Raw genomic sequence first — 25,947 nt, 5'->3', positions numbered from 1 at the left:
GCTTAGCAACCCCAGTAAGAAAAGAATATGTCTTTCTCTAAATAATTACAAGAAATGGCACAGAAAGTCTTCCCATTGCTCTACCTTGTGTTATGTACTCACACCTGGAGCTGAGGATGAAGTGAGACCAACCCCAGTTGACCACATAGACTGATAGTTCAGCTATGAGGGATATGCAAAGAAAAAGAGGGGTTTTGATAATGGAAGAAGGAGGATAGACGATAGGCAGACAAAAACAAAGGGTTTTGGTTTTTTGTTGCTTTTCAACAGAGAAAAAGAAGTTACAACATTAAATGTAGAAGCAACAGAGGCTAGACTAGAAGTGAGCAGAAGCAAGAGATAAAAGACACTAAATAACGCGGAAATAGTTAAAACACTGAGACTATATTGAGAAAACCTATATTACACAGAAAATAATGATAAACTTTTGGAAGAAGGAAGTATGATCAAAGGCAGCTGTAAAAGAAGATTTAATTTATGTGTTTAATTAAAATGCTGCAACCTCTAATCTTTCTTCTGTGGCAAACACTAGGAACATTTTTTAAAATGAATTCTTCATTTATTAAGAAATTATGTATTAAAATACAATTCAATGAGGCCAAAGTTGTGGAAAGGACATTCTCACCTGGGCTATTTGTTATGAGAGAAATTCCCAAAGTGGGATGAGGTGAGAATTCAGCACAAGCTATTGTCACTACAGGCAAAATAAGTCTGAAAACCAGCTTCTACATTGTTGAATGTATAAACACTTTATAAGACATTTTCCCATGCCTTATTCCATTTTATCTTTGTGAACATTCTATGATCTTAGAGAGGCTGAACTATTACAGCTATTTCACAAATGAGGAAATCTGCAGCATGTTTCCGGCTTCTTCACAAATGAAGGATAAAGCGTAACAATTTCCCGATTAAAGTACTAAAGAGAACCCCAACTAGATTAAGGTCACTTTACCAAGAGCCAGTGACCAGGCATTCTGCCAGTTTCAGCAACCTGCGAGCTCCCTTCTCTGCTGTTTCTGTGTGAGCAGGTCCACCCCAAGAGGTATATCACAGCATGTTTCAAACAGTCCTGTTCTTCTTCACACTAAGTTCTGTGGGTCCTAAGTTCTGTGGGTCCAAGAAGAAATGATTTTCCTGGCCCTGAGGCTCCTTTTAGAACTGATTTAGGTAGTGGAAATCTTCATAAACTCCAGGACAGAAAAAGTTGAGGATTTTTTAAGAATTTATATTGTTTGCTTTTCGCCAGGTACGGGGTGACAAGGTCCTGATGTTTTTAGAACTGGGTGTCTGTACGTATTTATGTTGTTTCAATAGGTGGCAGCATGTCCTCTTCTTTACCTAGTGACAGCTTCTGTTGTTGGGAAATGAAAAAGTGACAATAAGAGAGGCAAATAGGAAATGTTCCCTGTGACACACTATACATATATTGCTCATGGTCATAACTTAAGTCATTTAACAGATTTTGATCCATCAGTAATAACTTTAGAACAAAAGTTGCAACATGGCACTTCTACTTCAAACTATAATGCCACCACTTAGGTCTCTCCTCACTGGGGACTCAATATATTGGAAAAGTTTTGGGAAAGCAATGTGAAGCGTTTTCCCACATGCTATTTTGTCAATGATTCTGTTTCCATCTTGGCCGCACCCTTTCCTTGTCTACCTTCTTTAGTGTGAGCAGCTCCAAACTCTCTTCTCCCTTCAGGATGGATTTTGTTAATCAGCAGGTGTAAATCTTTTAATTCTATTCGCAATGGAGTTTCTCCCAAAGGGACCCTCCAAGAAATGTTTGGTTCTCACTGGGTCAAACAAGAAAGGGAGAGGCATACTAGAAGCTTAGAAACTGTCAACTCCCCTATGTTCCAATAATATCGAAAGGGGTTAGCCAGCCTGCTTTAGGCAGACAGTAAGGGAAGGGTCCCCTAGAATCTCTGACCCGTCCTACAAGTGTTTATACCAGATGTTTTGTGCAGATAAGGGAGCTTGCCTAAACGTGCCCGCAGTGGAAAAGTCCCTTCCTTAACACAAGTACAGTAAGGGAAACAAATCAATACGGAACGGCTCAATTTAAGGGCCCAAATGCACACTGAAAGGATGGGCTAGAGCCTCCAGGAATTCATGCCTTAAGCTGGGGTGTTTAACTGTGAAGGAGGCAACCGGCTCTCAGGACCCCTCTCTTTGCTGAGAGTTTTCCTTTTGCTTAGTAAATCCTACTCTGCTCACTCTCTTGGCTCGTTGTACCTAATTTTTCCTGGTTGTGAGAAAAGAAATGAGACCTAGCTGAGCTAAGGAGCAAAAATCCTGCATTAATATAAATAATCCCTATCTGGGAGAATTTATTCAGTTTGTGGCATGGAAGTGATGGCTGCCCTGGGGTAGAGGTTGGTTGGTCAGGAGGAAGTAGCAGGTCCTCTTGGTATGTAGGATTTAGGGTGCACATCAGTAGGGTCATATTCTCTCACTTGAGCACTCACACTTCATGCTGCAAGTATATTCATCTCCATAAACTGTACTCCTTTAGGTTAAATGGGCTTAAAGACAAATTGTGACCAAAAAAAGAAATAATCTATATAAAATATATAATAAATATATGTAATTACACATAATTTTACATGAACAAATATATCCTAACTTTCCTGAAACTCCATTATGACAATATAATTAATCTTTACCTTAAACCCTCTTATTTTAGAAATAAACTTTTTAAAGAAAAAAAAGCACTCCGCCTGCGCAGATCTCCTTGGATTCTTTTTATCAGCTCTGTATGCCCATCCCCCAATCTTCTGCATGCTTTGATACCAGCTTGTGTTTGGGACACTCAGTGAAGGACTGCCTTCACTTTAGTATGCAATTGGTGTGCACTGGAGCAGCCTCATTGGAATTCTGAAGCTTGGTGAGTGGCTAGTGTGGGAGGACAAAAAGCCCAGCCCCTATGCCTCCAAGCACAGCTGACAACTCCGCAGGGTAATTTATGCTCTGAGGATCCCACAGGATCAGGCTGAATCTGGGGAGTCACCTAAAAAATCACGCCCTGGCTTGGCTTTCCCCTTCCCTATCCTGCTTTTCTCACTCAGTTACTGATTTATCTGGGAGTGTCTCCTTCATAAATCACAGGCACCCGAATCCTTGACTCACCATCTACTTACCTATGATATGTGAGGAAGCTGACCTAGGACACTTATTGTTCTCTCTCTCTCTCTCAGGTTATTATTTTTCTTTTGTAAATTATTTTAGGGGAAATTACTTGAATTACGATTATAAGGAGCCAGATGTGGTAGCTTACGCCTGTAATCCCAGCACTTGGGAGGCTGAGGTGGGCAGATCAGTTGAGCCCAGCAGTTCAAGACCGTACTGGGCAACATGGTGAAACCCCATCTCTACTGAAAATACAAAAATTAGCTCCACATGGTGGCACTCGCCTGTAGTCCCAGCTTCTTGGGAGACCGAGACAGGAGAATCACTTGAACTCGAGAGGTGTAGGTTGCAGTGAGCTGAGATCACATCATTGTACTCCAGCCTAGGTGATGGAGCAAGACCATGTCTCAAGAAAAAAAAAAAAAGATTATAGGGGAAAAACACGTATACATATACACACACAAAAACACAAAAAAACCCTTTCCTCCGCAAATTGACCACTTCTCAGCTATCTCTCACCAGGAAGATGGTGACATGATCAGAGCTAGTTTTAAAAGAATCTTAAAGTTAGTCTTGTTGACTGAAGTACCACAACCTAGAATCCTGTGGCAACTACTGGGTTTTTACTCACTGTCTTCCCGGTTATCACCTAGCCAATTGTTTTCCCTCTCCATAGCCTTTTCCAACTTCTGCTGTGTGTCATTTATCATATAGAACTTTAAAAAAAACACTTTTCCATCATTTATTTTCAATTTTTTATTGAATTATAACATACATAGAGAAAAAATGGTATTAATCATAAGTATACAACTCAACAAATACCATCTTCTAGATCAAGAAATACATTACTAGTACCCCAGAAGCACCCATTTATACTCTCTCTCAACTTATTGCTGTGTTCAATTCTATTGTATGATTGTTCCACAATATTTCATTTTGAGAGAAAGTAGAAATTAACTCCTTTAGAGACTCATAAATGAACATATAGATGCTTCAAATTTTCTATTTTTGTAAAGGGGGAGGGGATATAATATGGAAGAGTGTTAGTTGTATGATTGGAAAACATCAAGATATTTTATTTATCAGAAGAATTCTAGACAATATAAACCCAGAAGCTTTCTTTAGAAAAATATTTTTGCTAGAATTTTAATGATAAGTGGAAGAATGTTTCCATTTTTATCTTTGAAGCTTCATATTGCTGAAGACCAGGTTCAAAAATAAAGAGGAGGTGTGGTTACATCTGATAAGAGAATAGGGGAATATTTTCAGAAGATACAAGATAGAGAATAGGAAGAAGTTATAAGGGAAAAAATCAATAGCACACAAATTGCATAATAAATAGAAGGCAAACTGTGTGTTAGGAATGAAAACCCTGTGAGAGACCTTCATTGCAGAACCCACCAATTCTTTCTACAAATATTTAATGAGTTTTTTCAATGTTCAGGACATTGTTCTAATAGCCAGATATACAGCAGTGAATAAAAAAGACAAAAATTCCTGTCCACATGAAACTTATATTCTAGTGGAGGACAGAGACTATAAACACATAAATGTTTAAAATATATGTGTCCAGGGTGGTAAGTGCTATGAAGAAAAATAAAGCAGAGGTGTTTGGGCAATTTAAAGTAGGGTGGTAGTGAGGCAAGACCTAGTAGAGAAGATGACATTTGAGTAAAGTCGTAAAGGAGGTGAGGGAATGGGATACATGGACATTTGGCAGGAGAGCATCCAAACAGAGGGAATAAAAAGTGCAAATGCCTTAGGAGAGAATGTTCCTGGAATGCTGGAGAACAGAAAGAATGCCAGTGTGGCTAGAGTTGAGTAAAAAGAGTGAAAACAAGGTTAGAGAGGCTGGAGGTGGAAGACATGTGAACAAGTAGTCCTTGTAGGACCCGGGTTTTACTCTGAATTATATGGGAAGTGTTGGAAGATTTTGAGCTGAGAAGTGGCATACTCTCATTGGTTTTTAGAGGGACCATTCAAATTGTTTTGTTGCAGATAGATTTTGGTGAGGGGCAAGGACAAAAGCAGGAAAACTATTTGGGAAGGTGACCTGGTTTGAATCTGTGTCCCCGCCAAATATGTTGCATTTTAATCCCCATTTGGGAGTGGGGCCTGGTGGGAGGTGACTGGATCATGGGGGCAGAGTTCTAATGAATGATTTAGCATCATCCACCCTTGGTACTGTGCTAGAGTTCTCACAAGATCTGGTTGTTTGAAAGTGCGTAGCACGTCCCTCTGCCCCCTCCTCCTGCTCCAGCCATGTGAAGATGCCTGCTTTGGCTTTGCCTTCCACGAGTAAAAGCTCCCTGAAGCCTCCCCAGAAGCAAATGCAGCCATGCTTGTACAGCCTATGGAGCCGTGAGCCAATAAACCTCTTTTCTTATAAATTACCCAGTCTCGGGCATTTCTTTAAAGCAATGTGAGAACAGACTAATACAGAAGATATTACAATCATCTGAGTGAGAGATTATGGTGGCACCAACAAAGTAGAAACTGGAGGTGGTGAGAGTGGATTTTAGAGATATTTTGAAAAGAGAATTGACTGGCTTTGGTGAGAATTAGATTCAGCATGTAAGAGGGAGTTGTCAAGAAAGACATCAATGAATAAATCATGTGTTTTGTGTTTAGTTCAATTTAATTTTGAAAGCGTTTGTTTTCTACTGTGTGTTATTTACTGTGTATGAGGCACTGTGCTTGCCTCATATACAGTAATTTCTCTTTCCGTTTCTCTGGAAAGAGACACTGACATAAAATCAATAAATCTGCATTTACTATATTAAGTCTAATAATCAAAGTATGCTCAAGTTCTTAAAGTGGGAAGGGGTCAACACTGTCACAGAAATACAGTAAGATGGTGATGGAAATCCTTTGAGAAGAATGATGACTAAGTTGAATATTGATGGACACCTGAGTGTTTTCATTTTCAGGTTATACATATATTTTTTCTTTCTTTTTTAAAATTTTACTTTAAGTTCCAGGATACATATGCAGAGCGTGCAGTTTTGTTACATAGGTATATGTGTGCCATGGTAGTTTGCTGCACCTATTGACCCATCCTCTAAGTTCCCTCCCCTTAGCCCCCACCCACCAACAGACGCTGGTGTATGTTGTTCCCCTCCCTGTGCTCGTGTGTTTTCAATGTTCAACTCCCACTTATGGGTGAGAACATGCAGTGTTTGGTTTTCTGTTTCTGTATTAGTTTGCTGAGGATGATGGCTTCCAGCTTCATCTATGTCCCTACAAAGGACATAATCTCATTTCTTTTTATAGCTGCATAGTATTCCATGGTGTATATGCACCACATTTTCTCTATCCAGTCTATAATTGATGGGCATTTGGGTTGGTTCCATGACTTTGCTATTGTAAATAGCACTGCAATAAACATATGCGTGCATGTGTTTTTGTAGTAGAATTGTATTCCTTTGGGTGTATACCCGGTAATGGGATTGCTGGGTCAAACCTGAGTGTTTTCTAAGCATTAAAAGGGGATGGAGGAATAATGTTCTATGGAGAGGTCACTGCCAGTGCAAAGTTACAGAGGAATGAAACAACATAGTGTGTCTAGGGAACTAGAAGCGATTGGATTGGCTGGAATGTGAAGTCCAAGGTGAAGAGAAGCTGGAAGCTGAGTGCAGCATAAGAAAAAGGTCTTACATGCCCCGCCTCAGGCCTGGGCTTTGTTCTAGAGGAGAGCTAGTGAAAGATTTTAAATAAGGGAAAGTTGTAATCATGCTTACATTTTACCAAATATCACTCCAGCGGCCATGTGGAGGTGGATTGGAGAGAGTAGATGAAATGCCAGAAATCCAGTTGGAAGGTATTTTAACTATTGCAACAAGAGCTGAGAGCCTGAATTAAGGTGATGGCAGAGGTAGTAGAAAAGAAATGATGAATTTAAAAGATAGAAATAACAAGGCCCAGTTAGTGATCATGGTTATAGTGAGTAAAGGAGAAGACAGAGTCTGGGAGACTAGGACGATATAGTCCCCTCAATTAAGTTTAGGGAACTCTTGAAAAGGAGAAGGTCATGGAAGTGAGGAAAAGTGAAGAGATCAATTTTAGCATGTTGAGATGAAGATCCTGGGAAATAAAGAGAACATCTCCAGGGAGCAGTTGGATATATGACCCTGGGAATTAGTAGAGAGGTCTAGCCTTTAGCTATAGATTTAGGGGTCAACAGCATAGAGGGGGTATTTAAAAGAACAGGAGCACATTTGACTATCGAGGAGGAAGGCTTAAAGTGAAAAGATGACCAGAAACAGAATCCTCAGGAGCATCAACTTCTAAGGAGAGGACACAGGAAGGGAAATCAACAACTGACACTGCGTCAGAGAGTAAGACCTCAGCCAGACCAAAAGGGGCCTTCAAAGTCATAAGGAAAAGGGAGGGGGTGGGGGGTGGTTGAGAATAGCAAAAACCATGATAAGATCAAGTAAGCTAAGGGCTTAGATACATTGTGAATTGGTTATTAGGAGGTCATTGCTGACCAGAGACAGGGCAATTCCAATGATAGAGTGAAAAGGTGTGAGATGGGTACAAATCAGATTATAGTGGTCTGATTAGTAGATAGGAGGTGAGAGAGTGTCAAGACACTTGTACAGACTATTCTTTCAATGAGCTTGACTGTGAATATGAAAATTCCCTTCCTGCACACAGGTGAGGCTATGCCAGGCTGACTGGGGACTGGAGTAGATGGAGGGGTCTCTTATCCAAAGCTGTGGCAGATGTTGAAAGCAGGTGAATATTCAGAGCTGAATGTGAAGTGGGAAACTGACTCCAGAATGCCAGGAAGTGGAGTTTGAAAGGATCTCCAAAAGTGAGGGGCTGGAGCCAATGTCTGAAGCTGGATTCGGGCACCAAGGATAAGAAAGCCAGCTAGAATGTTTGCAGCTAGAATGTTTGCAGGCAAGAAGAGTGAGGAGGGCAGGGGATGGTGTGTGGTGCTTGGCCTGTAGTTCAAAGGACTGATCAGGGATGCTGGTTCTGTGAGGGAGGGAGGAAAACTAATAAATTGAGAGAATGGCTAGGAGTTAGGGCCTAGTTTCAGAGTCTCAGGACAGACACAGTAGAAGTAGGGCAGTTTGAGAGCTAAAAAAACTAGCAGCTGATTGTTTTATATTTACATATATAAATCTTTACATAGATTTCTGAGAAAAAGGGGTCCCAGGTGATAAAGTCTGGGACATAGTCATGGCAGTAGACCACAGGATGGAGTTAAAAGATACAGGTGCTCAGAACTGAGGAGGCTAAGGTTCTGAGATGCTGCAGTGCTGGTGGAATTTTCCCCATGGGCGCTGAAGTCACCTAGATGATGGCAGACGTTGGATTTGAAAGAAAGAACATCCTCAGTCCCCAATGAACATGGAGGAGTGGCCAAAAAATGACAATCATTAGTAAGAAGAGGACAGAAAAAGCTAGATAGGATAAACTTGAATGCAGGAGAGAATTTTGTGCAAGAGTATAGGTGCAGTGGTGGCAGTGGGCATTGGGAAGTGTCTCTAACTCCTCCTGAATGTGCCATACATTAGGGAGGGCTGCAAAGGAGGTGATATCCTTGAGGCAGAGACAGGATCCATTTCAGTGAGAACAGGTCAGAAGAGAAGATCATCTTTACCATGTACATGTAAAAACTATATGCTCCCAGAGACTAAGGATAATGTTTTATTTTCAGTCAAGACTATTGAATTAAGGGTTTCCAGGGAATCACAAAAGACGGTTGTTCTGAGCGAGTAGTATTTAATATGATCAGGTCTTAAATAAGAAGCCATAAACGTGAACATTTAAAATCAAATATATAATAAATAATTATTAAGTTATAAACTACATAGTTCATATTAGCTAAATTCTCAGATGCATATGTAAATACAACAGAGCAATAATATAGAATAATAATGCTACAATTTTATATAAGTGTCCCAAGAAGACACTTTGAACTAAAATAATAAAGATCATAATTAATTTTCCCTGAACTCTCATGACCTATAGTAATGTTTCCTTCTCTCCCTTCCTTCCTTCCTTCCTTTTTTATCTTGGAACATGTCCCTTGCTCCTGCAGTGAGTGTTGCTACAAATGTTACTGAAATAATATTGAGCAACTGAATATCAGACTCAGTAGAAAATTTTACTCAGAAGTATGATCAGATGTTCCTGTAAGAATACCCGGAACTTTAGAGATTCATAGACATTTAAAGCTTTAAAAAAAAAAAAAAAAGAAAGAATAGACGTTAGAGATGGAGTCCAGCACTCTTATTTTACAGATAAGGAAATGAAAACCCAAACAGTTTAAACAGTGACCACAATTTCGTAGTCAACAAAATTTCAGGTCTCCTGTATTACTGTCCGTAGGTGAACAGTTATATTTATGAGTTATCTTTATATTCCTTTTAAGAACTGACAGTCTTGAACATAGAACAGTGAAGATGGAGCTGTTCAAGTCTCACTGCTTCATCTTGTTTATTCCAATGCATTGCCTTTCCTGGAGTGCTGGTGGGTTTAACTCTGGTTAAACACCAGAGTTTATCTGGGTGTTTAAACTCTGTTTAATGAAGGCTGTTAGCCAAACCCTCACTAAATTATTTTTACTTTTAAGATAGAGACCCTGATCGAAATAATTGGAACAGAAAATTTTAACAATAAACATGCCAAAAGAAATACATTATTTTAAATATAAAATACAGTATCAAAGGAGTTAATAGCTATAAATTCAGAAACAAGAAATACAGATTCCATCTTTCTCACTATCTTTGTGCCTGTTTCCACCTTTTATCACAACAACCCGGGCTGGCGTATTTGAAACTGAGGCACATTTTAGATATATATTATCATCATCAGGCACATAATTCCTTTGTAATACGTATTCTAAAATGTTAAAACGGAGTACCTTGTTTCTGATAAAATGTTTTTTTTTTCTTTTTTCTGAGTCTACTTGCTGATGATAAAACATTTCATTGAGATTTAATTAAATAATTCTCAATATATCTTTTAGAACTGTAGGTTAAGTCTGTATTTGTTTTAAGCACATAATTTTTCTTCTCAGAGCATAAAGCATTTCTCTTCCCACCTCCTCTTGTACACTCACAACTATTTTAACAATAAGAGATTCTCAAATAGCTTATACCATTCTAGCGAACATTTTATTTTTCTAGAGTTTTTAACTTCATGTTTAAACAGGCTGTGCTGGAGTTGATATGAAATGGCAGCTAGAGTAGGTTGCTTGCTTTTACCACCCATGTTTGAAAGATTGGAATGCTTATGCGAAAGTCTGTTTCCAACTTGGAGAGGAGCCCTGGCCTCTTGGTTTGTCTCCTGATTTTTAAATCATATAGGTTATTGACTTTGTCTTATCCAAAGTATAGTAACTATAAGTGTCCAAAATGTTAAACATGTTTTAAAATTTTGTCAAAGCAGAAGTTTCATTTTAAAAAGAAGGAAGAAAAGAAGGAAGAAAGAAGGAGACAAATATTTGGAGTTATTAGCTCGCTCATAATATGATCATTATAACAGTTTGAGAAGAGAGCTACAATACTTTTAAAACTATGTTTTGTTCCAGAAGACAACCTGGTATATGTCCCTCTATAGGTTTAAATTGCCATTTCCACACGCTTAAAATGTTAGCTTATAAGGGGACTGAGGACTGGAGGAAGGTAATATTAAATCCACTTCTTAATACTCTATTGCCACTGACTAAGAGTCTATTCCATAAATACATTCATATCTATAGTATTTAAATATTTTTATAAACCCCAATAAAGAAGTAAGACTTTTATAGCCATCTGGTATCCCCCAATGCATAAATAAAGTACGTATTTATATGTTAGACATTCTGAGATTTAAAAAAATATTCAGATATAAGTTTTTAAACATTCAGTTTTCATTTCCTTAAAAGAATAAAAATGTCAGCTTTTCATTTTGCTTTTATATGTTTTGCTTCTATGCTTCTATATTTTCAGCTGGAATGAAGGTATATATGTTTTAAGTTATGATCATAATAGACCTCATTCTGGTAGTAATCAAGCTCAAGGTTAATATAAAATCAATAAATGTCAAAACTATATTTTTGATTAAAAATTTTAACCTTCTCCTTCAACCAAGAAATGTCAAAGTTGAGCAGTGAAATAAAGTAAAAACTTCAGAAGTCATAGAAATCAATAACATAGGAAATCAGACTATTGTATAGTGATTATGGAGAAATAATCCTGACTTTTCACACTTACGAGTTTTTTTTCCCATCCCTAATATATTGTACTCCTCCACTTGGAATACAAAGAAATGAGTTTCGCTACTATATTAGAGTATGTAACATAGTGTCCAGCTGCAAGTTAGATCCTCAGGAATCTTCACTTCCATGTGTTCTAGAGGACAGATGCTGATGAATCATCTGTGGAAATAGTATACCATGAGTAACTAAGAAGCAAATCTGGATAGGTAAAGATAAAGCAGAAAATCAATTGAAACTTAAGGTAGATACCTTTTGGAGAAGTGATTTGAATCTTTCTAGGAATTCTTTGGGTGGTTTTTTCTCATAAGAAGCACATGAAGGGCATGTCTAGAAATCAATGAAAAAGTAACAGTCTTCTTTAAATTTTTTTTCATAATAAAATTTTTCTTGAAAAATTTTTTTATTAAAAACATAAATTATGTTCACTGAAAAAATTTGAGAAGTACATAAAACTGTTTGGAAAGTAACAATGGAAAAAGTCCTTGTAATCCCATTCCCAGAGATAGGAATCCCACTGCAATGTTTCAATGTATATTCTCTCTGTGTTTTTGGTATTTTTAATTATTATTATGCATTTACATTATTTATACCAGTTGGTGATTTGCTTTTTTTTTTTACACTTAACATATCACAGGCATTTCCTAAGTGTTAAATAGTGTTCAGAAATGTGACATGTAGTGGTTATTCTGTATTCCAACATAGAGTGGAACTATTACTATTTTTGGACCCATAGGTTGCATCTAACTTTTTTTTTTTTTTTTTTTTTTTGGACAGTCTCGCTCTGTTGCCCAGGCTGGAGTGCAGTGGCATGATCTCCACTCACTGCAACCTCCACCTCCTGGGTTCAATCAATTATCCTGCCTCAGCCTCCCAAGTAGCTGGGATTACAGGCACGCACGACTATGCCTGGCTAATAGTAGAGACACGGTTTCACCATGTTGGCCAGGCTGGCCTCAACTCCTGATCTCAGGTGATCTGCCTGCCTCAGCCTCCCAAAGTGCTGGGAATATAGGCGTAAGCCACCACACCCAGCTGTAGCTAACTTTTTACTTTTGTCTACATTACTCCAAAGAACATCTCTGTAAATAATTTTTCATATATATCTTTGCTTATTTGATATATTCCTAGAAGTAGAATTACTAAATAAAAGGGATAAAAAATTTTAAGGCTTTGATGTAGAGTTTTACCTCTTTTCACTTGGAGCATTCTTATTATTATAGGGTATTGTTTAAAATGTTTAATTGGAAAAAAACAGGATTTCCTTGTTTTAACTCACATGTATGTGATTACTAGGGAGATTGAACAGTTTTTCATATATGTATTGCTCACTTGCATTTTTTAAAAAAACTTTCTTAGTTTATGCTGTTTGTCTTTATTCCTATTTAGATACCAAACACCAAGCCATTGCGTGGTAGTTAGCATCTCAATGCCAGTGCGATGTTGTAGTGAGAGCATTTCACTAAAAGGTAGTAGATATACGGTCTAATTCTTATCATTCTGACACTGTGTATGGAACTTGGGGCTAGTGACTTAACTCCTTGGTAGATCTCACTTTCCTTATCTATGAGATGAGCATACTTAACTGGAGAGTTCTAAGTTTAGCTCCAAAGCTATCACTTAATGAGTTCCAAAAATATGTTCAGCTCCTTTCTTTCTGAGGAAAGATTTAGAGGGACATTTTTCACATGGTCACCAGGCCAAGCAATCAAAGGAAATAAGAATCATTTTGATAATGTAATTAAGATTTCATTTGAATCACATGTGGAATTTTTTGGAAGAGAAAGAACTAATTTAAAAAATTTGAGGCCAGGCGCGATGGCTCACACATGTAATCCCAGCACTTTGGGAGGCCGAGGCAGGCAGATGACTTGAGGTCAGGAGTTTGAGACCAGCCTGACCAACATGGTGAAACCCAGTCTCTACTAAAAATACAAAAATTAGCCAGGCGTGGTGGTGTGCGCCTGTGGTCCCAGATGCTCGGGAGGCTGAGGCAGGAGAATCGCTTGAACTGGGAGGCAAAAGCTGCAGTGAGCCAAGACCTTGCCACTGCATTCCAGCCTGGGTGAAAGACTGGGACTCCGTCTCAAAAAAAAAAAAAAAAATTGAGAGTAATTTATTTTATGTGTTTTCCCACTGGCTTTGATTGATCTTTGAATTACTCATGTTCTTGAGTATCTGCATTGCTCATGAGTTGGCATATACAAGAGGATCTCAGAGCTCCATAAAGCTAGGGACTGTTAAAATTCCCCAGCCAAGTAATGAGGCCTGCCTATTTCAATTCAATACAGACTCTGCTAATGTACAGGATAGTAATATGATTTAAGAGAGGAAGCAAAGTTTAAGATTTGCCCGAGTCTCCTGTAGGCTCTTTTCTTGTTAGAAAGCTAGGATCTAGCTCCTGTTAAGAAGAATACTGTGACCATATGAGAGGAAATATTCCTTAACTCCAAAATCACAATTGGATTCTCTGCCTAATGACTTCCTCACCTTGAGAAGCTATATTAACATATTCCAGCTACCAAGGACTACTAGGAAATTATAATTGGGTTTCTGAATACTTTCAAGTCTGTGGACTTAAAAGAGTGACCCTACTTCTTAAAATGCACCATGTATAGGCCAGGCGCGGTGGCTCATGCCTGTAATCCCAGCACTTTGGGGGACCGAGGTGGGCAGATCACGAGGTCAGGAGATTGAGACCATCCTGGCTAACACGGTGAAACCCTATCTCTACTAAAAATACAAAAACAAAATTAGCTGGGCGTTGTGGCGGGCACCTGTAGTCCCAGCTACTCGGGAGGCTGAGGTGGGAGGAGAATGGCGTGAAACCAGGAGGTGGAGCTTGCGGTGAGCAGAGATCACACCACTGCACTCCAGCCTGGGCGACAGAGCAAGACTCTGTCTCAAAAAAAAAAAAAAAAAAAAAAAAATGCACTACGTATAATAAGGCATAGGTAAGGAAGACACCAGCAGCTCTGGCTACAGGTGTGCATGTGTGTTTATGCAATGCAAGATATATAGTTTATAAGTACAAATAAGATAGATGACAAATGACAATCTTACTAGTCTGTGTTTCTGTCTTCTCTCTACACCTGTGGAAGGTGATTTCCTCTTCAGCTTTTTAATTGATAAACTGATTATCCCTTCATTGTTTCCTGTATTGGCTGACTTTAGTTGGGCCTTCTGAAAACAGGAAAAAGCTGACCACTCACAGTTTGTCTGAAAGATAAACAATTTGCATATATGTTAACAAATATTATTCAGAAAGTAAAAGATAGCTTTCCCAATCCTCTATTTCTGTGTCTTCTGCAATGTCGTGCATTACATCATTTCAACAGATGAGTGAAGTATGATTTCACCTCCTCCTTAATCTTTGGGATGGGAAAAAGGGATAATCCCCTGCCTCGCAGATAAGAGAGAAAGGAGCCTCACTTCTTCACAATGCTTTATTCCTGATGCTATACAGAGGACCATTTTGACATCTGGGTGGTGGACAAGACCTTTGTGTTTTGTAAGGGAGAGTTAGTTCGGTTTAGGAACACATTTGCTGAATTATGAGGCTCTAAAACTTACACTGTGACTAGTGGCAGCTTTGGGTGAATTATGTTATAGTCTGATGAAGAATATTTTTCATTTGTCTGCGGTTTCTGTAATGTATCTATCATGACATGTCTTGAGCAGCATTTTATTCTGTACAGCGCCAGGCATAGTGTCTTGCCAGTTAATGTCAACATACATTTGTGAAGTTAACAGATGAAGAAAATGAATTAAAGCCCCTCCTTTGGGGAAAGGAAATGGGTAGCTACCTCTGATAGCATATTTTACATCTAAAATTCAATATGCTTGCATAGATCACACATGACTTTTCTAAAACCCTTTTCATACTCCCAGCTCAGTTAGGGTAGGATTCTGCCTGAATCAAGCAGTTGAGGGACAGTTTGAGGCTTGCCCAGCCAATGAGAGGGAAGGTAATTTCTTAGAAGGTAAGAATAGGATCTCAGAGAATGGAGGAGTGTATAAAATAAGCATCAAACACTTATCTCTTGACTTGGAAAAATAACTAATGACTAACAAGCCAAAAGCTTAGCAATCAAACTGGAAAGGAAATGGAATTTACTGGAAGAACCAAATATATACTGACTTGTTGAAAAATGTTAATGCTGATCCAAAAGCTTATATCCAGGTTACTTGTATCCAACTTACTTTTTTCTTTCAGCAAACATGTGTATGTGATGCTATTTTCCCCCTGAAGTTGCTATATTTTCATTTCACTAATGCATATGGAAGCTACTACCTTATAACCAGAAGCCTCAATCCCTTCCAGTCCCTACAAAGGCAGGCCTATAAGTAACAATATTACCTGAATCTTCTTATGGACAATCAGCTGAACACAGCATCTGGCCTGCTTTGCATTTTCCAACCCATATGCTTACCCAATATGAATGTTGATTAATAACATGCATCTCTAAGACACAAACCTATCAGGTTTGCTTTGCATATATAGCCACAAGCTGAGAAGCAGCTTATCTGGTTTCCTTATATCAAGGCAGATTGCCTCTCATAAGGGCAAGGTGGTGTCCTTTCCATATGTTTGCCAAAATGCTTATTTAATAGAAACTATTTATAAATGTTCAATATAGCACTTTTTTTTCCTTGAAAACCACACGTTCATGTTTGTTGAAGTTTTTTCTTTTCTCTTCTTTTTGACCACAACCGGCTTAACTTACTGGAAAAAATAATATTCATATTTAAAGAGGTAAATTTTCCAGCTGAAACTGAAAATACTGACTGCTTCATCCGTGATGATCTGAAAAACCAGCATTTCTCACAGAGGCTCATTTTGCTGAGTTAACATTTACATGTGTATGCTGAAAGAAAATTAGGTTCCAAAGAAGTAGAGGGGCCCTGCCAGCCAGATGAACTCCCTTGAGATAATATTGCCAGGAATGGTCAGTACCAGTACTCAAAGCACTGAAATTGTAAAACTACAATTTCAGTTGTAAAAACAACTGCAAATCTTTTCTGAAAGCCTTTGAATGGCACCTGGACACTGACGCCTGTATTGATGGGGCTGTGCTTCCTCTCCCACCCTTCCTTGTTTACTTGTGTTAACAGACAATGGTGTTTTGTTTTCTTTTGCTCTGCAAGCAGCAGAGCTGTGTCTGGCAATATGTGGTCCAGGATAAATAACTGCTGGAATTGACTTTATATGCACATCAAAGGCCGCCTCAAAAGAGGAAAAGAAGTGGAGAGCTGTCTCCACTAAACTGCCTTAAGGATGTATTGAGGAGAGTGAAAAGATTAACCTTGATGTAGGCAGCCTCAGGTGCCCTATCACTCAGGAGTCTACAGGATGCCCAAGTCCATATTTAGCACCGTCTGGAAGCATAAACATTGCTTTCCTTTGCTATGCCTTGGTGACAACAGACTCCAAAGGCAAGGCTTTGTTTCCCTCATGCTTTAACATGTGAGAACATGAGGAGTTTTCTGCTCCTACATTAGTTTTGCAGACTAGAAGGAGTGGTAGTGAAGTCAAAAGCAAGAATTAACAAACCATTCCTCTTCAGCTGAAGAACAAGTCAAGTGCTCCTTTTGCCAGGAGTAACACTTGTCTTTGTTGTTTTGCAATTGAATTTTTGAAACTTTTTGCCTCCTTAGGGCTTTTTTTGTTTCTTTTGTAGAAACAGGATGTCTCACTATTTTGCCCAGGTTGTTCTCAAACTCTTGACCTCAAGCAATCCTCCAACCTTGGCTTCCCAAAGGGATTACAGGCATTGGGATTATAGGCAGGAGCCACATCACCCAGCTGAGGCCTATTTTTACATTTTTTTTTTTCTGCAAAGAAAGCCCTGGCCATTCCCCCTAAGGAGTCTTGCTAATTGGGCAAGGCTACCTTTGTCCTGGCTGGGTACGGTGGCTCACGCCTGTCATCCCAGCACTTTGGAGGCCAAGGCAGGTGGATCATGAGGTCAAGAGATTGAGACCATCCTGGCCAACATGGTGAAACCCTGTCTCTATTAAAAAATACAAAAATTAGCTGGGCATGGTGGCGTGCGACTACAGTCCCAGCTACTCGGGAGGCTGAGGCAGGAGAACCGCTTCAACCTGGGAGGCGGAGGTTGCAGCGAGCTGAGATAGCGCCACTGCACTCCAGCCTGGCAACAGAGCGAGACTCCGTCTAAAAAAAAAAAAATGATTACTTTTGTCCTACACACAAACTAGTTTTATATCAGGGTTTCTCAATGGTGACACCACTGACATTTGGGGCTAGATAATTCTTTGTTGTCAGGGCTGTTTTGTGCATTCTAGAATGTTTAGTACCCGCCTTCTACCTACTAGATGCCAGTAGCACCCCCATTTCTACCTCCACGTGTGACAACCAGAAATTTTTCCAGCCAATGCCAAATGTTTTCTGGGGTACAGAAATCACCACCAGTTGAGAGCCACTGGTTATATGATTAGACAGAAAGAAAAAGAGAAAAAGAAAGATGCCTGGCCAGGCCAATTAGAAATGTTAGATAATTATTATATGCATACAACATTAGATGGCTTTATTTTCATTACACCTTTTTTTAAATTTTTTTATTTTTTTGAGACTGAGTCTCGCTCTGTCGCCCAGGCTGGAGTGCAGTGGCGCGATCTCGGCTCACTGCAAGCTCCGCCTCCTGGGTTCACGCCATTCTCCTGCCTCAGCCTCCCGAGTAGCTGGGACTACAGGCACCCACCACCACGCCTGGCTAATTTTTTGTATTTTTAGTAGAGATGGGGTTTCACCGTGTTAAAATCTCTTACAGACCCTGCTTTGAAGCTAGCTTGATATAATGCTGATGTGACCTTGAACGATTTCTTTCTTCCTGAGTTTGCCTACTAGTATAGCTTAAAGATCCAAGTTACACTATTACTCACTTGTATCATAGCCAGCATTGCTTGATCAGATTATCAGATAGATATAGTATCACTGAGACAAAATCCTCTCATTATGATGTAAGATAAAAAAAAATCTTTCATTAAAAACGCATCTAAAGGAAGTACCCATTGGATGAACTCAGGTTAGAAGGTGGAATCTCTTTCCTATTTCTTATTTTGCATGTTACAGACTACAGCCAGGAAACTCTGGAAGGGACTCTAACCATAACAGTTAAACAAGGTGCATGAAATGCTAGAAATGCATGTTTTGATAATTAGGCACATTGATTAAGAAGTATTTTCAGTTATTGGAAAAGTCTTTCCAATAAGCTGAATGTGCTACTTTCATTTTAGATGCTGCTTATTAGAAAAGGACCTAGTAAATGAGAGTGGTTGGGTTCAGAGCTAGAGAGTGAATTTTAGAGAAAAGCAATAGTTGTGACTCATTCACTTTCTAAACTTTTACACATAGTCATTTACGATAATTGTTTTCTTTGCAATGTATCTTCTTCAGTCTCCCCCTTTGTAGTGTCCTAATTACTGGTAGCACTTTTAGTTATTCTAATTTATGCAATTAAAGGTCTGTGACAATGAAAACATTTCCCCAATTGCATTTATACTCAGGGTACCAGACCAGAAGATCAGATCATAGAAGTTGCTAGAGAAAAAGATCAGCGGACAGCACTCTTGAACTACATGCCAAGCCTCTCCTTCCTGGAACTCTAATGGATTTAAATGGCTTAAGAGATGGGATGAATTGTTGAAAATGGTTCTTTCAAAAGACCTCATGGAAGGCCAAAGACAAGACTCACTGAAGCCAAGGTATATGTGAATTATATTCTAAAGGACAGCTTTGATTTCCACACCACCATTTCTCCATGCTGTCCCTGTAATCTAATTCTTTCTTTCTTTCATTTTTAAGTTTGTTATTAAAAGGTTAATTCTGCTTCCTATTGTATGTATCTATGTTTCTTAAGTAGGATAACAAAGAGGGCTCAAAAGCTTTCATGCCCAAGGGCTCTTAAAGAGTAACTAGCTGTGCATTGTTCAGAAACTGATTAGAGTATAGATTTCATTTCTAGTTTTGCTATTCTGTCTCAGCAATACTACTTAGGAGTACTCTTAGAGATTCTTGAAGATAAACAGAGTTTATGAAGAATATAATATATCATTTTTTAGTTGGTTTTTGGTAAATCAATGAATTTAACCAAAATATAAATAAATATTTCATCAATTATTAGAACGCTAAGTTCATTAAAATTCAGTATACTCCTATATAATCATGTTAATGCCTTTCTTATTAGATTTTAAAAGTTATGTCAAATGTATTTTCAGAAATAAATTCAATTGGTCTTACCTCTACATCTTCTGGAGCTGGCAGAAATTCAGGGTCCTAGAGCAAAAGAAAATTTGTTCTGAGTTATTTTTGTAAGCCAAACCCTCCTTTTATATTAATTGAAAAGTATGATTTAGATTTTGTTGTGACAAGTATAGTCTTACCAAGTCATTCACATAATTTTTCAGCTGATCAACAATATCTATAAGTTGACGCATTCTAATCATGTGGCGATCTTGACCTTGGGAGCTTGATTTGTGGACCAGTGTCCCCAAGAAGATGACCATCAGACAGATGACTATCCTTTCCATGGTGCCAGGACTGGATCTCATAAGTACCAACAGTAGAGCTAGACGTTGGTCTCGTTTTCACTTCAGCTTGACTGAGAACAGGTTGTCAGTTAAGCTACCTATTTATTCATCCTTCAGGGAGAGGTAAAGCCCTCCCATTGCAGCCTGGAAATCTTTGTAAAATGGATGAATGTGAGTAACTCTTTTTTCTTTTCCACTGGCTAGGTATACGTGTGCATGTGCTAATGTGTGGGGGCAGGGATTGATGGAGTCAACGAAATGTGCCCCATCTGCATCTTTGACAGGAAAAAGAGAGAATGGGTGAATTCCAATTTCAGCATGAATCAAGAAGTATGTATAATAAACAGTAGGTACTACAAGACTTCAAAAAAGTAAACAAAAACACTTTGATCTCTTTTTCTCGGCCTCCCCTGGCATCTTACCTGTTCTCTGTGACAGTCATAAGAGCACTTCGATAATGAGTAAAATGGCAACATGTGCTTTCATGCAGGACTTTTTCTTATGGTAATAACTAAGTCTTTTGACTAAAATCATCCAGTATTCCATCATAAAAGTAGGAGGAGAGGCTACCTTTTAGGAAATTTTAAATAAAGAGGTATTTTCCAAATTAGCAAGAATATTTTAGGTTCTTACCAAGTTTCAAGGGTTTAAAATAGAATTTGCTTCCAACTGTTCACCAAAGCATCTTTAACCATTTATTTTGGCTTCTGACAAGTTATTTAACAATCTGATTTATTAATATCACAAATGATTCTAAGGGACTCGATGGAAAATCTATCCTTCCCAATCAAGATCTCACTCTACCATCATTTAAAAAATTATCTGATGTCCATCTCTTCTGTATAATGCATCAATTAAATGAGTGAAACTTGCTAATGCTCATTCTTGTGCGAACCAAAAAATATTTCCAAACAGCAAAATAAAATATACCCATAAATGATTCGTTTTCTCTTAGGGTTGTATTACTTATTTCTATTAGATACTATTTCCTCTGGGTATAAGCAACACATTTCTAACTGCATCTGTGACCGGGTAGAGATTAATTAAAGACCCAAAGTCCAGAAATGGTTTTGTCATCCTCCTTTCTTCTGCTTCTCTTGTCCCTGAGAATCTTAACCCATTTGAGAAAGTTGAATATAATATTCTAGCTAGAAAGTCATGTACCATATAAGACCATAGGACTTATAAATAAAACTCTTGACTATAGATTTTATTCATTCATTCATTTCATTACATACTTTAGAATACAATACTTTATTCTAGACTGTTATGTAGCCAACATAAATTGGAGTTTTGACTTGATTTGCTCTGAAGTTGACTGCAATCTTTTTATTATGGAATATCTATTCAAGAGTATACAGGTTTGGTCTTACACAGTAGACAAGAGTTCATACAACATGATCAAGAATTCCTCCCTGTAATAATTAAATTCGATATGACAGGATTCTGTGCAAACTTATGAATGCATGTAGACTAAGGGTTGCCCCTTGGTGCCTCCACATTGCCTGTATGGTCTTTGTACATGCACTCCTTATCCACGTAAACAGATGTGCATCTCCTTGAAGACACTAACCACAGTGATTAGGAGGTCAGTTTCTAAAGCTTGAGTTCAAATCCAGGTCCTAACAATTAATAGCACATATGATCCTGTGTGTGTAATTGCAAAAGGAAGCTAAGTACAGAATCTAATCATAGGGTTGTGATAAGGCTTAAATGAGACATTTCAAGTAAAAGGGCTAAGTACAGCACATGATAACAGGTTTGCATGCTGATCGTGGACGAGGGTGAAGGGGAGAACTTAAAGAAGCCTAGGGAGGCTAAACTGATGAGAGAAGGAAGAGAATGGACAGGTCAGTGTTCAGCCAAAATACACGTGTGTGGCCGTACTGGTGGTTTAAAAAAAAAAAAGTCAAATATCTTTCGTACTGCCTAGAGAGAACCATTGCTCCTGGCCCTGGAGTGCCTCACCACTATGTTAGACACCCCAGTCCCTCCTTGAGACATCCTAGCCCTCTCCATAATTCATCTACCAGTACATAAGGGGTCTCAGAATCTTGCTCCAGCACTATGACCAGAGGCCTTTCTGAAAGTCAGAATTTCTGCCTTAAGTGGCACATCAGTTGTTAAGCATTTTTGGATATCATCTCTGGTGTGATAGACTTACCAATGCCCGAAAGACATCCATGCCATAATCCCTGGAACCTGTGAAAATATTACCTCACATGACAAAGGGGACTTTGCAGATGTGAATAAATTAAAGATTTTTTACATGGTAAGATTATCCTGGGTTATCCTGTGGGCCCAATGCAATCACAGGAGCCTTTATCAGAGGAAGGCAGGAGAGTCAGAGTAAAAGAAGGAACTGTTGTTTCAGAAGTGGAGGCTGGACTGATGCGGGGCTAGAAGCCAAGGAATACAGATGGCTTCTAGAGTCTGGGAAAAGTAAAAAACAAACTCTTCTCTGGAGCCTTCAGAAAGAATGCAGCCCAGCCAAAAATACCTTGAATTTAGTCCCATAAAGCTCATTTTGAGTTATTACTTCTGACCTTCAGAAATGTAAGATAATAAATTTATGCTGTTTTGTTCTTACCTGAATAGATGTGCATCTCCTTGAAGTGTTTGTGGTAATTTGCCACAGCAGCAGTGGGAGTGTAACATACATAGATATGGAATTTTTAATTTCAGGGAAAAAGGCAGGAAAAGAGAGAAAGAGATGAAAGGGTGCTAAGAAAAGATCCAGCAAAGGTTGAAATTTTGTTGGGCTTTTGGGAGGTGCAGGTAGAGGGTATCAGAAGTGTGGACAAGAGAGGGAAGTAAGATTAGTATAGCTGCCACATGGTATGGGACATCAGGGATAAAAATGTATAATGAGGATGTTCCAGGAAGTCTGGTGTGTACTGTAGCAACTCCTTCCTAGCCCTGAGAAAACGTCACACAGAATTCACCGCATGGTTTAAAGTTATGGATCCAAATTTGCATTTCATTTGAATTTATCACTATGTGGAGATGAACCTTAGGGTGGGAACAAGGAGGCCCAAAAGTATTTGGGTCACTAGGCAAAGTAAATTATTCATTGCTCAGAAATATTAACGTTATTGCTACCCTTACAGTATCATTTCATTGGGGTTTTGATGGCTGCTTACTCTTTAAATTATAATTATTTTTATAATCTAGATATAACCGGTGCTGCTATAAGGCTTATGTTGAAAATAATGATTTATTCCAATGCGGTTAATATATCAAGGAACAATTTGAGTATAACAAGAACTTTGTGTTTCCCTATGTTTAATTTCATCAGCAAGAAATGCTAGGTGAAGGCAGAAAACTGCATCCAGCTGAACTGAGCCATGTAGGAATACGTAAGATGTCCTCACACCTCTGACAGCCACCAGCATCCTCAGTTCACCACATGTATAATGAGCCACACCCATCTACATCTAGTGTCACAATTTTCCATCCCAGAGAACTCTCCTTCACCATGTCTCAATAACTCACAAACTGTAACCCTTCCAACACCTACCTCCATGAACAAGCTTCAAGTCTTTTTCTAGGTAAAACAATGTGTTTATTCTATTATTTATGTGTTCGTTAACCATATAACATGCCTAAAACAGCTATCTTTTAAAATTAGGTTGCTATCTTCATTTTTAGTGTCACTGATGACGTTTTTGAATGCTGTGCTCCTAATCTCATTTTCCTGTAAGCATGTGGTTTTTGATTCTATGATTTTGTATAGTGCAGTGATTTTTAGAAACACATGGGTCACATTATAGCAGAACTCACTGTATTTTGTCTCAATGTGTCACACTTAAGCCCCAACAGCGACTACTTATATCCAGGCAGAAAACAAGACTAAAATATAGAATTTATTCTTAAGGCAGGGAATAAAAAGGGAAGGGAAGAGAAAGGGAAAAGGGAAGGAGAGACAATGAAAAACAATTTGCCATTTCTACACACGGCCCATCTGAGGTATTTAAAATCCCTGGGGTCCATTTCTTCCTTGGTCCTTTCCTGTTAGCACCTGGGGGCTTAGCTTGGCATCTGTGGATTTCCCAGGTTCCATACATGTGTTTCAGATATCCCCTAACCTCCTGAAATTACTTGCAAAATTTTGTATGTATATTTTGAGCAAAAGAAAACCTTAAATTTCATCAACTTCTCAATGGAAATGTCATGCAACTGCTGTTTGTTTTCCAGCCTCCAGAGACTTTGATTAAGGGTGATGCAAACCATGTTTCTTCAGCATGTGAGCACCATCAGTCATGAGTGTGGCAGCTCCAGAATGTCTATATCGGAGTGGCTGAGAGTCAGCAGCTTGGCTGGAAGCCACACTTGAATAGCAAACAAACCACTTTTACTTAGCTGCCACGTCTATTTGGTACCTTGGAGTAGAGTGATGAGTTTTACTAGATATGGACTTTCCAGGAATATAACCAAGGTCGTCACCGTGAAAGTATGAAACTTTAGTCATTTACGCAAGGGGATTCATGGACATATTTTAAGACTTTTCTTTAATGGACTGTGTTTATAGAACACCTGGTCAAGGCAGTAATGAGCTCAGGGAACTAAAGGGGTGGAAGTCTGAAAAGGAATGGTTTTGCATGGGAAAGCTGTGCCAGGTCTAAAACTGGGCTAAACACTGTTTGTCTCCAACTCCCTGGCCTGGTCCTCATAGTTCCTTCTGTGATCCCTGCATGGTGAATACTCCTTTTCTGCTTTCACTGGCTTTGGCCCCTCATGGGTAGGATTAGATGTTCTGCATGGCAAACTGGGAAGAGAGGCCTCCAATGTTTAAAGTGATATTATCATGTGTACCACTACTATTATACATACTAAAGGTATTCAGACAGGTGGCTTGTCTCTGGGCTTTATATCAGTCTCTGTCAAACTAGAAGAAAAATGTCACTAAAATAATTCAAGACAATTTTTGCACTTTCCAACAATGTTCAGGTAACAGCTGAAAATATTCTCACTTATTTGACTTGAGTAAGAAAATTCGAACGAGGAAAATCCTTAAGGATTTGCTAAAGTCCCCTCTGTGAAATCTTCCTCAAGGAAGTTTAAACACTCCTATTCTTCTCTCATTCTTTTGAACTCACTGCATGTATTGATATCACTGACTTGATTTCTTTTCTAGAATATATGTGAAAGTCAGTGTGTATATATAACCCATTATGTACCTAACAAGAACAGTTCCTTCTAATATTCAAATTTCATGACTCCAGATCACTACTGTGCATTCTAAGAAGATCAGGGACTCTGGAGACCAAAGGGTCAATCCTGGTCATTGTTGTCTTACGAGACAAAAACAAGAGCCTTCTCAGGCCCCATGTTCTCTAGCTCTTGATGTGGCCTCTTTGGTATCACTGGCAGCCCCACGATCTGGTGGTCAGTGTGTCGCAGCAGAGGAATGGGGACCTCTATTCTGCTAGTAGACTCAGGTATGTCACTCTGTGATACTCTAAGACTGGGTTCATTGAGGACAGGTCTCTTTGCTAAGATTCGCTCAAAGTCAGTGTTTGGAAGCACAGTCCTGCTTCTGAAATGCTGGATCTGGAGGAGTTCCAGCAGCAGCCACATGGGCCTTCTCCTCAGATCTTAGCTTCAACATGGGATACTCAGTAGTGAGGCTAGAGATCAGATATCCTTCATTTCATGACCACTAGGCCTAGAGGATGGAGAGAAAGAACTGCAACATCTGCACTCTTCAACCAGAGTCCACTCCAACTCCATACCACAAGGTGAGACAAGTTCCACCAGCCTCTCCAGCCTCCTGTCTAAAATGATCAGAGAAATCCTCTTCTCTCTGGACTCAAGGCCCATCCTTGTTTCCTTCCCTAGGGTGACAGGTGGCTATAGCACCCTCTGTCTTGGCCCTGCAGCCACCAACACACAGCCATAAAAATAAAGTAGTCCAATTATTAACCTTCACTGTGTCCTGTGTCTTCTTCCCAAAAGATCTGCTGAACCCTCATTTATCACCTGAATAGGAGCCTCCTCCCCATGCTTTCCCAGGGGGCAGCCATAGGACCTCACAGAGA

The 25,947-nt window shown here is 39.0% G+C and overlaps 1 protein-coding gene and 1 long non-coding RNA gene across 2 annotated transcripts; one reads left to right on the top strand and one right to left on the bottom strand.

Moving 5' to 3' along the window:
- Nucleotides 1-8,859: 8,859 nt before the first annotated feature.
- On the bottom strand, nucleotides 8,860-20,157 carry IL21 (interleukin 21). The gene is made up of 5 exons (XM_023217549.2): nucleotides 19,760-20,157; nucleotides 19,617-19,652; nucleotides 14,417-14,572; nucleotides 11,606-11,683; nucleotides 8,860-11,515 (listed from the first exon to the last, which is right to left on the bottom strand). The coding sequence occupies exons 1-5, from the start codon at nucleotides 19,925-19,927 to the stop codon at nucleotides 11,465-11,467; spliced, it is 489 nt and encodes a 162-aa protein (XP_023073317.1). The 5' UTR covers nucleotides 19,928-20,157; the 3' UTR covers nucleotides 8,860-11,464.
- LOC111546236 lies at nucleotides 18,834-25,801 on the top strand. The gene is made up of 3 exons (XR_002732701.2): nucleotides 18,834-19,081; nucleotides 19,784-19,987; nucleotides 20,111-25,801. It is a non-coding gene; the product is annotated as an uncharacterized LOC111546236 (long non-coding RNA).
- The last annotated feature ends 146 nt before the right edge of the window (nucleotides 25,802-25,947 follow it).

The sequence above is a fragment of the Piliocolobus tephrosceles genome, chromosome 3 (assembly GCF_002776525.5).
Source record: "Piliocolobus tephrosceles isolate RC106 chromosome 3, ASM277652v3, whole genome shotgun sequence".
Taxonomy (NCBI): Eukaryota; Metazoa; Chordata; class Mammalia; order Primates; family Cercopithecidae; genus Piliocolobus; species Piliocolobus tephrosceles.
The sequence above is the reverse complement of the archived record's forward strand: the minus strand, read 5'-3'. Positions and strand labels throughout refer to the sequence as shown.